We start from the raw sequence: 17475 nt of genomic DNA on the forward strand, positions 1-17475 counted from the left end.
GTAAAGCACTGGATGTAATTGGGCAAAATTCAGGAGTGATTTCAGGCTATTTTGTGACACTGATGTGAAATAACATTAGAATAAAACTCAAGTGACTGACGCTTTGTTGAGGTGTTGCTACATACCCTCCTGTGGTGCCCTCATAGCTACTGTGAAGATGCCATTGTGCAATTCAGCATCCTGGGCATACTGCACACATGCACCTGGTACAACACTAGACATTTCTTCAATTAGTGTTTGTGCAGATCTGAGGCTGTTTTCAGAGGACAGAAGTGGGATAGGTGGAAAGATACTGAAGGAAACAAAAGAATTGCAGGAAGTAATAAAAGGAGAAGGACTTGTCCCTCTGCTGGGGAAGAGATGCCTCTGTAGTCACACTGTCCTGATACTTCAAAATCATTGGAGCTGTGGGCTCCTGCCAGCACCAGTGTTAACATTTTTTTACAGGTGTTTATTTCCTTCCCTTCTCTTCTCCTCCCCCAGTTCTGGGTGAGAATAAAAATCCCTATCATTCCTACACAATACAGCCTGGGACTGCTTTGGCTGTGGTCCCTGGAGTTTTGCTTTTCCTACATGATTGGGTTTTTTCAGAGGAAATATGTCTGACTGTGACCAATATTCTAGTTGTCCTCGAAGTGTGAAATTTGAAAATTTGACTGATCTTGAAATAGGAGCAGTTTGCTCTGTGCAGACCTTTCCGCAGCAGCCATGTTACCAAAGTCTGTCTGTCCTGTCCTTGCCAGGATCTGAGCAACTGAAGGTGCAGTATGCTCCCACCCTTGAGTGGTTCCACAAGGTGAAGAGAAGTAGTGTTTAACAAAGCTGATTATTTTCTTATGATAGCTGATTGTTATTTTAGACTTATCTTACCTCTAGCTGTGGAGCTGCAAATAGATTTAAATACCATATGTGCGTTCATCTGCAGTAATGAGGGCTGCCCTTCACAGATGGCTACATGCATGAATATTGGTCTGCATATATTGGTTGTTAATTAATCAACTTGATGACTTTTATAATTCTAGAGCAGTACTGGAAAACTGCCTCTCCTACATGCAATCACAATTAGAATTTTAGCGCCTTTCTCCCGGTGCTTTCTCTGTGTGTGAGGAAGGAGGGAGGCAGCACGAGGACTCACAGATGTTGTCTGCTCTCAGAGCTCTATCAAGATTGGTTGATTGTAGCCTCTGAAACAAAGGCTCAGGTGAAACCTGCTATATTGCTAAGAGGCTGGAGCCTAAAATTGGGCATATAAAGCATTGTGTGAAACTTCTTTACTGTGAGGGGGACAAAGCACTGGGACAGGCTGCCCAGGGATGGTGTGGAGTCCCCTTCTCTGGAGATATTCAAGACCCTCCTGGATAGAGCCCTGTGGAATGTGCTCTGAGCCATCCTGCTTTAGCAGGGGAGTTGGACTAGATGATCTCTAGAGGTCCCTTCCAACTCTGACAATTCCATGATTCTGTGAGAGTACATGAATGCCTGGTTTATACATCTACCATGCAATTACAGTATCTAGAGCTGCAATCTCTGCTACTTTTAAACTATTAGGAAAGGTGCTGAAATGATTTCTATTTATGTAGCTGACTTGAAATTTGAAACAGTGGGACAGAAATCCTCATCTCAGATTGTGTAGAAGACAACGAAGTAGCTTGGAAAAAACTGATAGTGGAGGATGTACTTGGGCACAAGACAGGCCATCTGCTGGTTGATTTTAAGTGTTAATGTATTTAATTATAGATTCTCAGTACTGTGGTGGGACATGTTGCAGCTGTTTTGATTCTGATTGAATGATCTTTCCTGCATCCCCTTTGTGGTTTTGGTGACACTGGGCCAGTCTGCAACGTTCTAGGAGCACTGGTTGGAGAACATGGGATCTAGTAGTTCTGTAAATGCCAACTACAAGTATTCCCTGCAGAAGTCTGAAAATGGTGAGTGATACTTTGAAAAGTATTATTTCCTGTTTGCTCCTGCACATCATTGGGAGGTTGCAGTGGATGTGTTTGTTTTCTGAGTTACCTGGTTTTCTGGATAGTATTGAGGTAAGGTTATGTCTTTCAGTATACCTGTGACAAGGAGTCCCAGCTGTCAAACAGAAGAACTGGCTTGAGAAAATAACAGCTATTTAGACCAGAATTAGATTAAAATCTGGTGGATTCTGTTCTTAAAGGCTGTCAGTGGCGCAGAACTGATAAAGCAGAAGCATTAGCAAAGGCAAATTAAGTCTGATTCTAAAGAAGGCAATCTGGTGTAGCTAAGAAAAGCTGAAAAGCAAAAAAAGTGTGCTTTTTTCCTAATTACATCACTGTAATGTGCTTCATCTCTGATAATAATCTGGACTTTTTTATGGCTCTCCAAGATGTCATGATTTATTTTTATGAAACCCTCTGTTTGTTAGTATCAGTTTTCTGGGGATGTGCTTAGATCTGCTATGGAACAAAGGGAGATTATGAGTGAGACTTTACACTGAAAGAGTGGAAAAAAAACCCAACAGATTACTTTGTTGTTTGACTCATTCAGTCATCAGCATTGGCAGAAAGGCAGACAGTGCAAACTGTTTGCAAATGCTCTGAAAAGAAAAACACTGATTGCATTTTGTCTACAACAAACGAAGTGTAACATAAAACTTACTTGAAACTGTTGAATTGATACCTCATCAACAGTTTCCCGTGACAGTAAAAGCTCTCTGAATTTCTTGCATCTGGTTCTCGAGATCCTTCAGATCTGCTTACCTGCAGATATGGAATTGCTTAGGATTTTCCACCCAAGCACAACGCTCCAGGCGCTGTCCCGTCTCCCTACCCAGGCCAGGGGCTGTTCCCTATGGGAAGTGTAGCCAGCAGAGCTCTGCTAAACTGGCCCTGCACTTGAGTGAAGAAGGGGATGTGGAGTCTCAGTGAGGGGGCAGAGCCCCTTGTGGAAGCTGGTTTGTGAACTGTACTGCCAGCATGAACAGGCAGGTTTCAGTCCAGGTGCTGCCACTTGTGCTGCCAGGTCCTAAAGAGTGTAAAAAAAAACCAACAGATTACTTTGTTGTTTGACTCATTCAGTCATCAGCATTGGCAGAAAGGCAGACAGTGCAAACTGTTTGCAAATGCTCTGAAAAGAAAAACACTGATTGCATTTTGTCTACAACAAACGAAGTGTAACATAAAACTTACTTGAAACTGTTGAATTGATACCTCATCAACAGTTTCCCGTGACAGTAAAAGCTCTCTGAATTTCTTGCATCTGGTTCTCGAGATCCTTCAGATCTGCTTACCTGCAGATATGGAATTGCTTAGGATTTTCCACCCAAGCACAACGCTCCAGGCGCTGTCCCGTCTCCCTACCCAGGCCAGGGGCTGTTCCCTATGGGAAGTGTAGCCAGCAGAGCTCTGCTAAACTGGCCCTGCACTTGAGTGAAGAAGGGGATGTGGAGTCTCAGTGAGGGGGCAGAGCCCCTTGTGGAAGCTGGTTTGTGAACTGTACTGCCAGCATGAACAGGCAGGTTTCAGTCCAGGTGCTGCCACTTGTGCTGCCAGGTCCTTTCCATAGCTTATACAATGATGTATGATTCAGTTTACTTGCTTGGATCCTCATAAAATGTGGATAAATCTTTCTCTTTTTTATTATTTCTTTTTTTCTAACCTAGTACAAACACTGCCAGATGAAAGTCATCCAGGTAAGCTAGTAAATTTGAATACCTGGCTTTCCCAGTTGCAGAGTCAGTCTCTGAATAAGTAGCATAAAAATACCCAATGCCTTACCCATCTGGAGCTCAAAGTGCGTGGAATTCACGCTCACTGTGCACTTGATAATAAGTCTTTTAATCTGCTTTTCATGTTTCAAAGGATCTAGTTTGCTTTGGCACATGTGGAGTCCTAACTGTGAATTTCTGCTGGGGATTCAGTTGAAATACACCAAACTCATATTGTAGTACTTGGGCATTTACCCACTATTTGGGGAATGCAAGATATTTTGCTGTTGTTTGTTTTAGAGTGATTATGACTGTGAATTTGGTTACAAGCCAGCCTGCCAGTAAGGCAGCTGGTGTCTGGTCTGTTCTAAACGAGGCTCCAAGAGGTAGCATCAGGAGCATCAAACTGCAGAAAAATGTCACCCTTTTTTATTTTTTCACAGCCCAGCAGATCAGTAGGCTTTTTCTCAACAGCATGTAAGGTTCAGGCAAGGAGTACATAAACTATTCTTGAAGTAAGGCTAGCTGAGCCTTATCATTCAGCCCATGACTTCCCTGTGATTTGGTTCCTCAGCTGCACAACAGCAATAGCTCTTCCCTTTCTGTGCTCTGCAGCTCCGACAATAACATAATTTAGAAGGATTATTATTTTTAATACATAAGCAATCAGGTTATCTTCTTTAGGTAAAGGTCAATGTTTCTTGCTGAACTACATGGAGGGTGGTTATGTTAAATAACTAATGCAAGCTAACTGAATTAATGTGATCTCTGTCTCTGGGGGGATTTCCTTCTTTTTAACAAAGTTTTTCCACTCCACACCCCTCATTGCCCTCTCTGTTGCAGTGAACAGGGCAGTGCTCTTGCACAAATGAGATGCCAAGGGAAATACAAGGCTTCTGTGCCAGGGCTAACTATGTCATCTCCATTTGATTTTGGGGCCAGCCTGTAGCTAGAGCAGTCATTCCTCCTTCTCTCAGCTAAAGATGACACGGAGCAGCATTGCTAGAAATTGTTTTAAGCGTAGGGTTCCAGGGTAGGACTCCAGAAATAAACAGAAAGGGACACAAAGTGTAACCAAAGGAGAGATGCCAAGTAACAGAGCTGTTTGGCAAGGTGCTGTAAAGTCCCCAGGAGGTCCACATAGGTTCAAGACCAGCTAAGGAGGATGAAAAAGTTTTTCAAGGTATATAAAGTTCTGTGGCAGAACTTGATAAAGGAAAAGCCCCCATGTTCTCTACCTTAAATATGCTCATCCGAAATAATCTTTTGATGAAAAACACCAGAAATGGGGAAATGCAGAGGAATGTTTTAAAAAACAGGGCAAACAGCCATTAATTTGAGGGAAGAGCCTAGTGCCAGTGCTGGCTGTGGATTGAACCACGACCAGACACCTGGAAATTCTTGGCATTTCATTCCTTCTGTGTCACTGTGGCCAAAGATCTATCTTTCCTCTTTGCCCTGTGGCTGTTAATTTTGTCTTTATTCCAAGGTAATGGTATGTTGACATTTCTGCTAGAATAGATCTCTTCTGAAATTTGTCGAGAACTGCAAAAGCTGAGGTATGTGTTTGGCTTAAAGGAAGGTGGACAAGCCCCATATTTTTAAGACTCTAGGAGGGGACTCAGGGTCCTGTTTTCCCCCCAACTCCTTGTGTTGCTTCAGCGGAATCTCTGGTTTCCTGAAGCTGCAGTACCTAGACTGTAAGACGGACATGAAAGTGATCAAGGTAGATAGAAAGGGAGGAAATTGTCTATTAAAACTGAATAACATGATTGGATCCTGAGGCCCTGATAAGGCTGGTGCCGCAGAGCCAGCAGCAATGGCTAGAATTGCTTCAGAGGTTTCTGGCCAAACAATCTCTTGCAATATGGAGAAGTGGATGTTTTATTACCCTTAACGTTTAGGCATCAGAACACCTTCCATGAAAAGTTGTTCCTGAGAAAGAAAGGTCCCTCTTCAATTTTCAGGGTCAGGAGAGGAGCAGTAGCAGGGTACCTCAGCTGCAGCCACTGCAGCTCAGCAGGCTGGCTCTGGTTTGTCCCCCAGCTTTCAAGGCAGCCGTCCTGATCCAGCGGTGGTATCGGCGCTACGTTGCTCGGCTGGAAATGCGCCGGCGTTGCACCTGGAGAATCTTCCAGTCCATTGAGTATGCCTGCGAGCAGGATCAGATCAAGGTAGGGTGCCAGGAAAAAGAGTACAGGAAAATACACAGGAGGGTGGTTTCTCTGCCAGACTTGCTTGTTTCTGGCTACTGGCAGTAACCCTGTAAGTGCCTCTGTGGGCCGAGCACTGGGTTTCCTCTCCCTTTCTAGCTGATTTCCTGCCTGCTTGTCTGATGAAACGCTGAGTAATGAGTCTTGAAAGTTAGCTGTAAGGATGACTAAACATTGCTTTTACTGAATCTGAACCCTAATTGGTTTGTTGTACTTCAACTTTGACTAATATTCTCTTATATGGTTGCCTTCCTGCCAGGCAGGGAGAGGAAGGGCATATAGGTGTCCATCTGCCTGTATGGCTGAAGGTAAAGCTCCTTTTTTTGATTTCATCCCAAGATATTAAAAACTGGAATTGGTATAGTGTGATCTGTTGTATGTACCAGACATCACGAGGAGGACATGGATACTTCCAGAATGACCATGTTAAGTTGCCACTTTGCAGAATTTCATTCCAGGGTGATTGATGATGGGCTCTCTCTCTTCTTGCAGCTTCATAACTTCTTCAGTTACCTCATGGACCACTTCACACCAAGCAGCAGTAAAGAGAGTAAGTTTGTATGTGCTGTTTGTAGATTTGGCACCAGCAGCTCAGAACGTTGTACCCTGTACTGGCCCTTCAGGTTAGCAAAGGGGGGGACAAGAGAGTCTAAAGAGGACAGGAATTTGGATAAGGAGTGAATTATCTGAAGACTGTCTGAGCTGTGCGAGGGATGTGGGGCAATTCTTGTTCCTTAGGAGGGAATAAAAGCTCAGTATGCTTTCTAAGAGCAGTATTAGAAATCTGCCTTTTTCAGGGCTTTGCAAAGTACATTTCTGAAGCAATTGAATCCATTGCTAGGGACCTGTGCTTGGGGACATTATTATTTAGTGTCCCCTATAACTGGGGCAGAGGGGGAAGTGCTGTGGGAACAAACACAGCATCTTCCTGAATTTGCAGATTGTTATTTCTTGGTGCTTAGCTCTGAATCCTGATGGTAGTTGAGTAAAATTAACTATTTAATTTGCTGACCATAACCTGCTGAAGTCCTCTCTCCTTCCTTTCAAACTGCCACCCTTTTCCTCACAACTACCTCACATATTTTAGAGCAAAGCATAATTTTTCACCATCTGTATAAAACAGAACAATAATGTCCTGTTCCTTGAGTTGGGCTCCAAGATGCTACAGCAAAAAAAAAGTGTGTTTGTACAAATTCTGTGCAATGCTGAGAATGTAGGTATAAGCTTAGAAAAAGCAGTGGGATATAGGAAACAGTTCCATGACGCAGTTTGCTTTTGCATTTCAATTAGCCATGGCAACCAACATCCACGTGGTGCTACCAGAGCTGTGCAGAAATGAGCGTTGCTGCAGCGCTGCCTGACAAATAGCAGATGGAAACTTGTCCCTGCAGCCTTTTCCCCACTGCCAGTTCTGTAGTGGTGACAAACTAGGAGCTACCCTCTGCAGCTGCCATTGCTCATGAGCTCTAGCATAAACCAGCAGCTTTTCTTTAGCAAACTACTAGCATGGTGTATTGAGCCAACTTAACCTTTTCTTGTCCCTTTCCCTTTTTATAAAAACAAATGGACCAATCTACCATCTAGGGGATTTCATCAGTCGCATGTTCATAACTGGGGAAAGCTTCAAAGAGGCAGAGCTGGAAAAATACTGTGACTATGAATCAATGGAGGTGCCAGACTCCTACACTGGACCCCATCTCTCCTTCCCACTCGTTCCCGACCATGCGACTGCCTTGCTGGAAGCTTTCAAACAGAAACAAGTAAGGATCCCCAGACAAGCTACACTTTCCCCTTCTCTGTGCAGAGGTCATTGGGTTTTATCTCATCTGACAAGTTAAGCTGATTGGAGTACAGTGAGCTGTAAAGGCTGTTAAGCAAAGGGAGCTGGAAATGATACTGTATTTGCCCCTGCCATAGGAACTTCTGATGTTTCTGAAAACGCAGTTCTGACAAAATTGATAACTCTTGGTAGGTGTGCACTGATAGTAACCTGAATTTCGTTTTTAAAGGAAAAAACCCAGCAACGCATAACAGTCCATGTTGAAACGTTCTATCAATTTTTGTTGCTATTCATCAATTTTTTAAAATGTATAGGATGGCCCGGATGGAAGCAGCTGATTAAAATGTTTTGTGCCATGCAACTTTGACTCATATTTAAAATGTAAAACGTGAGGGTTTTGGTAAGGCCAGTGCCAATTCAGGAGCACTAAGACGACAAATCCTCATGCAATTGTGGTGTTGTGCTGCCATCTGTCAGTCAAGACCGTAAACTGCAAAATAGGCTAAACAGCCTACCTTCTCCGAGCAAAATGACTTCTAAAACAAAGGTCTCTAATGTCTAGAGTAATATTAAACGCCTACACCCTGGCTTTCAGTGAACATCTTTCTGCAGGACAGACGCAGCATCATGTGGAGAAGGCTAAGAAGGATCTAGAGGAGCAGCTTCTTACCTGTGATACTGGGCTGGGATTTCTGCTGTTCTAGTGAGAGTTCCTGCCATCCAGGCTGTGGTGGTGGGTCCTTGAGGCCTTTGCAGGCAGACCTACGTTGCTGCTCAGAGGTCACTGATTTCCTGCTTTAATCCCTTCGCTTTCTCCTAGTAGCAGCTCCATGCTCGCTACGTCTTAAACCTGCTGAGTGAGACCAGGAAGCACCTCAAGCAGTTGCCAAACATCAGTCACGTCTCCACCTGCTATAGCGAGGAGGTCACCGTGTGCGGTACGTCTGGGCGGGAAGGTGCTGGGGCAAGAACACCCGTGTGGAATGGGTGGGAAAGGTGAAAAATGGCAGCATGAGCACGATGCCCTCCTCTGTACTGAGTGTGGAATACAAATGCAGGCTGTAAGCAACGTGTGTGTACTGAGAGGCAACAGGGGCTGCCTAAAATACCCAGGTTTACCCCTGATGCTCTATTTGAGCTGGTACAAAGACTAGCCTGAAGACTGGATGGAGCAAGTCTGCATCATGGTGCTATTTCTGCTTGGTCTGGAATGGGATGGGGGTGCTGAGGGAAGGTGCTGTGCCTATTTGTAGTCGGTGTTTGGGATCCATAATTAACACCTGCCCTGAAATGGCAGCATTCAGCTTGGCACAGCCTGCTGTGGTGGAGGTGCTGTCAGGGTGACTGTGAAACTGCAAGAGGAGGAGAGGTATGAATGGAGAAGATAAGGACATATATTTGTATAAGGGAAGATGAAAGGTGATAGTGAAGGCTTGTGGCTCTTGAAATTCTTGTGTGTTACAGTAAAGATTTAAGGAATTTTTCAACTGCATTCAAACTGGTCTTTATTCTGTCACCCTAAACTTAGAATTCCTTTGACTAAACCACAGAAACCTCATCTAGTCGAGGACTGGACTCAGAACTCACAGCATTTTTTCTCTGCATTTTCTGCAACCTGGGATTATTTAAACAACAAAGTCCTGGAACTGTTTTGGCTGTGTCTTCATTAGCAGCAGTGTATGTATTCAGATACAGAATACTACTGCTTTGATCTTGTTAAGCACATTTGAAAGAGGCAAAGCTTTTCATCATTATTTTCCTACTCTAGGATTAATGGTTAAACTTTGAGTTACTTCTGAAAAATAAGTACTTAGCACAGGCTTCTGCATGCTTCTGGAAAACAAACCTGTCCCTCCAACATCAACATACTGTCACTTGTCTTTTTGTGCCTGTTAGGAGACTTGCACGGACAGCTGGATGACTTGTTCCTCATATTTTATAAGGTAGGCACAGTTATTTGGAGAGGGAGGCTGGCTGGGTATTGTGAGAGGTATTGCATGGGTCATGCTGAGAAGTGTTTGCAAAACTAGGCCCTTGGCAAGCCATTCTCCAGGTCAATTTGATTGGTTTTAAATGGCTTCACAAAGCAGCAGCTTATTCCCTTGGTGACTTGGAAATCTGATATACACATACATTTGGGAAGTGCCAATGGACATGTTTGTAAGTGCCTATACCAATGGCAACTCTTCCTGAGTGCCAGCTTTCACTTTTCAGTGCATTTGCCACTGGAAGCCTACAGGATAAAGTAAGAGTCAGGATCTATTGTATAAGGTAACGTAGGACCGAATAAGAGAATGTGCAGCTGGGGGTGTGGAGCTAAATGTAGATCCTGGAGATGCCTCTCTTGTAACATCTCTTCCTTGCTTTAACAGAATGGCCTTCCTTCCCCTTCCAAGTCCTATGTGTTCAATGGGGACTTTGTAGACAGAGGCAAACAGTCCCTCGAGATCCTCATCATCCTCTTTACCTTCCTCTTGATCTATCCCAAGGAGGTTCATCTCAACCGCGGGAACCATGAGGACCACATGGTCAACTTACGGTATGGGCTCTGTGTGGGGCTGGTCACCATGTCAAGGGTGCTGCTCCACAGTCCCACTGAATCCTTTCTCCTGTTCCTTTAGCTATGGTTTCACCAAGGAAGTAATGCAGAAATACAAGGTAGGCATATGTTTGTGTCTCCTTTACCATATGAGACGAGGACTTGGAAGGCTTGATGGTTTATATTTTTCTTTCTGACCTGTCCTCCAAGGTACATGGAAAGAAAATCCTGAAGATGATTCATAATGTCTTCTGCTGGCTACCCCTTGCCACCCTGATTGATCAGAAAGTCCTCATTATACACGGAGGCATCTCTGACACCACTGACCTGGACATGCTTGAGAAAATTAAAAGGAACAAAGTAGGTTTTATTTCCTAGACAGTGCGAGACAATAGTGTTGCTGACTTGTGGTGAGGAGCTTATTTCTACATGTCAATTTGGCTGTTGATGAGACAAATCTAAAGGATGGTCTTTCTAGACAAACTGTTTCAGTACAGGCTTGGAGTGGATTGCTTTGGTTTAATACTGGGTGGGCAGGAGGTGTGAAGGAAAGAAGCATTCTTGGCTTCTGGAAGATGTAAGGAACACAGACAGGGAAGTGGTGGGTTATGGCATAGGTAATCAGATGCTGGTGCTGATTATAAAAACACAGTGATGACGGGACTTTGTCCCAGTTTCTTAGCCTGTATTTTCCTCTAGAATTCCAGAAGGATTTTGGTAAATTGTTTGCCTTTACTTCCCTTCTCCAAATGTAAAGACAAGCACTTGCATTAGTCATTAGTCCTTCCTTCAACCTGCCGCCTAGTTCCTGTTGCACATTAAATCCATCTACTCTACCTTTTGGGAAATGTCTAAGCAGCATAAAATCTATGAAGAAGAGGTAGATTTGTAGTCAGGATGGATGTGGGGCCCCAGTGGTACACCAAGGGCAGCACATCTGAGAGGATGACACTAGTAATCTCTGACAATTAATCAGCAGTAAAAGGAACTGAGGCTTGGATCACTTGACAGTCTGTCAATGGAAGACGTCAAGAGCTGGAGATGCAGGTTTCCCAGCAGTGTAACCACCTCTCTTTTCTTTCTTATCTCTTTCAGTTTATTTCTGTATTAAGAGAAAAGAAAAGAAAGGAGTCAAATACAAATGTGGAAATACAGGAAATAAATGGGGAGAGCAAAGCAGAGGGTGACCCAGCAGCAAATGAGGCAGAGACCAGTTTACCTCTGCAGCCCCGGCCATCCCAGGCTCCCAGCATGGCCAACAAGCTGGAGTTCTCCAGGTGGGTCCGGCGGACAGTGCAGGAGCAGATCGAGTGGTGCCGCCGGCTGGCGGACATCAGTGACTCAGAGGAGGATGAGCCCACCTACTCCAGCATGGTCTCCTTGACAGATCTGGATGGGCCATGCTGGACTCGCCAGGAGGAGTGGAAGCAGGTGAGTAGTCTAAGCAGAGCCCTGACCCTGGTGGGCTGTGGGGACCTCCTGCAGCTTTTTCTACATTATGAGGAATCTCAATACAAAATTCATGGATCAGGGCACAGACAGACCTCTTTGTGTGGTTATCCTAGCATTGCACACCTTATCAGCACCAACTTATACATTGAGGTCAGGGTTAAAGACATTAAACTTTAATCCAAATAGTGGTTACTGTGTCAGCACTCATTGGAGGCTATGGAATGTCCTGGCTAGAATGCAAAGGAGTTTAATCCTAAGCCTGCTCATGGCCTTAGGATCTACTGGGTGTTTGTGCCCTGGGACCTGTGTTTTGGGATGGAAAACAGGCAAGGTTCTATGAAAACTTAGAGGCAGCAAAGGAAAGCTTTTATCAGGCCCTATGGACACCCTTTTCCCCCCAGGCACTTTGGGTGTGCCTGTAGCTCCAGGCCAACAGTCATCACATGTCTGTGATGGACCAGGTCTGTGGCAATCCTGTGGGACAGTAAGATGCTTCAGCTGGGATGCAGGTATCATCCCTCTTTCCTTGCTCTGTGGTAATAGCAGCAGTCCAGGGAGGGACCCAGAGATAGAGCTGTATTTGCTCAGTAAACTTTGATGGGTGAAATTAGCTGGGTACACTTCATTCAGTGAACCTTTCCAATCCTTCCAGATTTTAGACATTCTCTGGAGTGACCCGATGCCTCAGGAGGGCTGCACAGTAAATACAGTGCGAGGTGGTGGCTGCTACTTTGGGCCTGATGTGACAGGGAAGATCCTTGAGAAGTACAACCTGCAGTTCCTCATCCGCTCCCACGAGTGCAAGCAAGAGGGCTACGAGTTCTGTCACAACCGGAAGGTCAGTGAGGGGGATGGTGCGAAGGATGTTTGGGTTTCCATCCTGCCAGGGTGGAGCTTCTGTGGTGGCTTGTCTCAGCTCTGTATTTCTTCTAATGAGGCTTTAGTTACACACATAAACTGTTAAACAGCCTTACTGGGAGTTGTGGAAGTGTGTTGCCAGCTGAGGTCTTAGGTCAGGACAGTCTGAAGTCATCCTCTCTGCCGGGGGCATCTGCTGTGCAGGCAAAGCACGTCCTTGTGCATGGTAACTGAGAAAAGGTCTGAACCTGTTTGTGCCATTGTCCCCACTTAACGCAGCCGTTCCTAAAGATGACCTACCAAAGGGTGTTACTAAGCTGCTGCAGCAGAGTTCTGCTCTCAGAAGATTCAGTTCACTTCAGTGACTTCAACAGGGGCACTTCTGACTCCACTCACTACAGTGGAAAGTGGAAGTTTGTCAGGAGAGCACAGGGAAGTCACAGAAGCCCAGTGTGTGGCGGAATCCACATGACATCGGTGCTGTCCTCAAGGAACTGGGAAGGCTTCCAGGCCAGCTGCCACCTTGCTCTTCCTTTTCTATGTAAAACATGTTGCCTTCAGTGTCTGTTGACTCCAGACGGGATCAGCTGTGTTGTTTTCACAGATGCAAGTACACATAATAGAGATGTATGTACTGACATTAAATGCCTCTCTTTTGGGCTTAGGTGCTGACCATATTTTCAGCCTCTAACTACTATGAGATTGGCAGCAACAGGGGAGCCTATGTGAAGCTGGGACCAGACCTTGTCCCCCATTTTGTTCAGTACCAGGCGAACAAGACAGCCCATACTCTCACTATGACACAAAGGCAAGGATTTACTGTTGCTCTCTATTCACCAGGTCAAAATTCCAAAAGGGAAAATTCTGGCAGCTTTGAGAAAGTTTGACACTGGAGCTGAGCAAGCTGAACAGCTTGATTTACTAAGTAATAGACCTGGAGTAGGATTCAAGCTTTGTACAGAAAAGAGGCTAAAGGGTTGACAAGGGAGCGTTACAAGGTCAGAAGGGAACTCTTTTTTTACAAACTGCTTATTTTCTGCCTTCTCTGCTCCATTCCGTGTCCAGTTTTAACTTTTGACCCTTGCTGAGATTCCCTTCTGCTTTGTTGCTTTGCCAATCAATGCAAGGATTCACTGCATCAGCAGAGGGGAACTGTGGTCCAGGCATGCCCTGTCACAAGCATTGCAATGCAGCTGTAGCTGTGCAGAGGGCTGAGTGAGGGCCTGGGCAATCCATGGACAGGCCAGAGGAGGGGGAAGGTGCAGCTTCTCTTCTGCTTTGTGGCAAGTTCTTCATGTGCTTTTCTCTTTTCTGCATCCTCCAGAATCAGCAGAGTAGAGGAGTCAGCCTTTCGAGCCTTGCGGGAAAAGCTCTTTGCTCACACCTCAGCACTCATCAGCATGTTCAAGACCTATGATAAGGACAATACAGGTAAATCTGAGCGGAGGGACACTTGGGCTAACTCCCTGGTAGGACAAGGTTGACATGGCCAAGTTGAGTGTGTGGCTGGTTGGGAGATTCTTCACTATAGTTGTTAGTGGCTGTTGCACAGAGAGGCTGTGTTGGACCTTGCCAGAGTGTTGGTCCTGTTTGCTGTTATTCAGTGTCTCTGTTGGCAACAGAGTGGCTGAGTGTGGTGCTATAATTGAAGGGGCCTTGGAGAAGCAAGAGGTGAGTAGCTTGGTACTAGGAGAACCCTTTGGAACTGGAGTATTGCTGAAGCACTGGAAAAGACAACCTGGAACATGTCTGTTGTGTCACTTGGGAAGGCTGAGTGGTCTCTAGAGCCCTTTCATCCCTGGAGTCTAAAAATCACTGGGAAGAAGAAAGTGAGGGATGTCTTCGGTGGGAGCTGCCTCTGTCAGAGCCTTAAGGAAGGAGCTGAGAGTTCATCCTTCTCTGGCTGCCAGGAATGCTCTGCTGGTGCAGTGACCAAGACATGTTGCTGAGATGTGTCCATTTGTGGGCTGGGGGAGAAAAGGGACACAACAGCTGGCAGAACAGCTTTCTTGTGCATGGAACTGCTTTTCACTTTCTTCCCTGGCAGCAAAATTGTTCACAAAAGTCCAGTGCAGCTGTTATAGCAGCTGCTAAATTAGGTGCTTTTCCATGTTCCTGGTTGACTGAGGAGTGCAGCTGTGTATGGCATGATCTGCAGGGCAACACTGGCTGTGAGCCACAACTGATAATGAAATATCCAAGGTTAGTGTTTTCCTGTTGTTCAGATGTTTGCAGCTCTGTGGCCCAGATTTATTTTGATGACCAAAAGCTTGCTTAGGCTGGGGGGAGCAGCAAGTGCACTTTTGCCTGCAGTGGCTGATGTCTGTACAGCCATGCAGGTTTTTTTTCCTGTGCCAAAGTGCTCAAGTGTGCTATGGAGAAATGAGGGTGTTGCTGTCTGTTGGGGCCCTGGCTGTGCTGAAAGATTACGAGAAACTTTAGACTAAACATCAGGCAGCCAGAGGAACAGGGAAGGTTGTTCTCATGGGAACTAGTGAGGCTTTGCTATGAAGAAATCAGGTAGTAAGGTAAACAGGACGGGGAGTTAAAGGGTTTAAAGTAGTGACCAATCAAAAGGGGAATTGGGGTGCGTGAACAATGTATATTAACCAGTTAAGAGCTTTGCTTTGCCGCACGGACAGCGTGCACACTGTCCTAAGACTATATAATCTGTACACAACTGAATAGACTTGGACTGGACCTACATCACATTGGTGTGCAGTACTCATTCCTGGGTCACCACAGGATATGGACCACGGCAGCTGGTGACCCCGACGTGATACGACTCGGGTAGGGAAACAAAGCCGAGGAAGGGCGAGGAGTCCTGCTGCCCGCGGGTAAGCAAAGCTGGGCCGTTCGAGAGAGACGGCCACAGAATCGGGGAGCAGGATGCGGTTGGCAGAAAAGAAGAGAAAGAAAGGAGAGAAAGAGAGAAAGAAAAAAAAAAGAGAGAGAAAAAAAAAAAAGAGAAAAAGAGAAACAAAGCTGGACCGACAATCGATGGTCGATTTGTTGGTGTGGTGCAGGCGGAAGGGTCTCTTGGAAAAGCCCTCGCAGGCATTTAGTCTTGCTGCCTGGAATAAAGTGGGGGAAGAGCTGTGGGAGTCTGTGCAAACCGGCTCGAAGGAGGCGAAACGACTCTCGGTCCGCCTCATGATTGAGCAATTAAACGGGGAAGCTCAAGGTGCCGCGGCTCGTCGGCAAGCGGGGCTGGAGAGTGGGAAGGAATGTCAAGAGTTAACTACTTCTGAACTGACATCGTTAAGTCATTCCGCATTACAATGTAAACAGCCTGAGAGCAATCACTCTGCATTCCCGGTCTCTTTAGCAGAGAAAGAGGCGTGGGAAGGGGTGGATGATGAATTGCCTCCTTGGAATCCCGAGCAGGAGGGGAAAATGCAACTGGGGGAAGGGAAACAGGCAATACAGCCCTCGGCGCCCACCCTTCCGATGGAGGTTGATCCTGCCACGCTCCCCCTCCCGGGCTGCAGCGCCTCCATCGAGGGGCTAAGGATAAAGAAGTGCAGAAGGCGAACAAGGACGCCCATGAGGCGATTGTTGGTGGGCTAAAAAATACCGAGCATCAGCTATGGGGAATGGTCCTTATCAGAAGCTAATGAATATTTACAATCTAAATATGGACCCTCTGCTAAAATCTCTTGACTCTGAAAAAGAGCACCTACAAAAGCTTCAGGATCTATTGCAGAAAAGGTCCGGTTCTTCCAGCCCAGAGGGAGGGCCGCCTCGGTCTCCAGTCCCGCCCATCACCGGGGAAAAAGGGGGAAGTGCCTCCCGCTTCGGCAGCTGAACCTGGTGACCCAAGTTGTAGTCACACTGCCCGATGGAAAGGTATCATTGAGAATGCATGGTTAGAAGGGGGCTTTATGCTTTCACCTTTGTCCCTGCCAGTCGTTCGGACAGACCATGGTTCACGTTGGGATCCTTTACAGTGGAAAATGGTTGTTAACATACAAAAGACAGTGATGGCATATGGCCATGACAACAAATTGGTACGCAATCAAGTCTCTGCTCTCTTTAAAGATACTGAGTTGGTTCCAGCTGACTCAAAAGCCCTGATGGAACTGATCCTGACACCTACCACTTATATGCTCTGGATGGCCAAATGGCAAGAACGACTAGAGGCCAAAACGTTAGAGAATCTTAATTTAGCACTAGATGATCCATTGCGCCTTGCCAACCTGGACCAGCTGATGGGCACGGGACAGTTTCGGGATCCATCCCGGCAGGCAGCGCTGCACCCTCGAATCCTGGTGCAATCTAAAAACGCCGCTCTGGCTGTATTTTTGGCCCTGCCACAATTAGCTACCCCTCAACAGCCATTTACTAAGATCATGCAGAAGCCAGAAGAATCCTTTTTGAGTTTTGTAGACCGACTTAAAGAGGCATTAGATGTTGCCCCAACTGTTCCTCGGGATATGAAGGCAGTTTTGGTGAAAGAACTGGCTATCCAAAACGCCAACTCAGTCTGTAAACAATTGCTTGCCACCTTACAGCCAGGGGCTTCTCTTGCACGAATGGTGGAGACCTGTGAATGTGCCCCACTATTGATGAAGTCAGAGAAAGCAAAAATTCACGCTCAGGCTCTAGCGATGGCATTAAAACCCCAGGGACAGAGGGAAATAGGGCCCCGGGGGCTTTGCTTTCAATGTAGAAAAGGGGGACATTGGAAACGGCAATGTCCAGAGCGTTGTAAGGGAGGAGCGGTCAGAGGTGTGAGGCCGACTGCTAGATTTAATGGAATTTGTTATAGATGCTACAGGGTTGGACACAAAGCCACCAAGTGTCATTCATGCTTTAGAAGGGATGGCACTCCTCTTCCGGGAAACGGTTGGAGCCGCGTGCGGAGGGACGCAGCGAACAAGTACTCCCGGTAGCGGCTGCCTCCACGAGCTCACCGCCGCCACCGCCGGAAGTGCAGGAGGCAATCTGGCTGTGG

At 46.0% G+C, this 17475-nt stretch overlaps 1 protein-coding gene across 1 annotated transcript in view; it reads left to right on the top strand.

Annotated features, from left to right (window-relative positions):
* Window positions 1-1867: 1867 nt before the first annotated feature.
* The window catches only part of PPEF2 (protein phosphatase, EF-hand calcium binding domain 2), a 21782-nt gene continuing 6174 nt past the window's right edge, over window positions 1868-17475 (top strand). Inside the window, exons 1-13 of the mRNA XM_010008533.1 lie at window positions 1868-1928; window positions 5723-5850; window positions 6382-6439; window positions 7474-7649; window positions 8493-8607; window positions 9566-9612; window positions 10042-10208; window positions 10291-10327; window positions 10419-10568; window positions 11451-11639; window positions 12313-12498; window positions 13184-13326; window positions 13843-13949. Of these exons, the coding sequence (XP_010006835.1) occupies window positions 1868-1928; window positions 5723-5850; window positions 6382-6439; window positions 7474-7649; window positions 8493-8607; window positions 9566-9612; window positions 10042-10208; window positions 10291-10327; window positions 10419-10568; window positions 11451-11639; window positions 12313-12498; window positions 13184-13326; window positions 13843-13949 (1564 nt within the window). The remainder of the gene's footprint in view (window positions 1929-5722; window positions 5851-6381; window positions 6440-7473; window positions 7650-8492; window positions 8608-9565; window positions 9613-10041; window positions 10209-10290; window positions 10328-10418; window positions 10569-11450; window positions 11640-12312; window positions 12499-13183; window positions 13327-13842; window positions 13950-17475) is intronic.

This window comes from Chaetura pelagica, unplaced genomic scaffold (assembly GCF_000747805.2).
Source record: "Chaetura pelagica isolate M959 unplaced genomic scaffold, ChaPel_1.0 scaffold272, whole genome shotgun sequence".
In the NCBI taxonomy this organism is placed as follows: Eukaryota; Metazoa; Chordata; class Aves; order Apodiformes; family Apodidae; genus Chaetura; species Chaetura pelagica.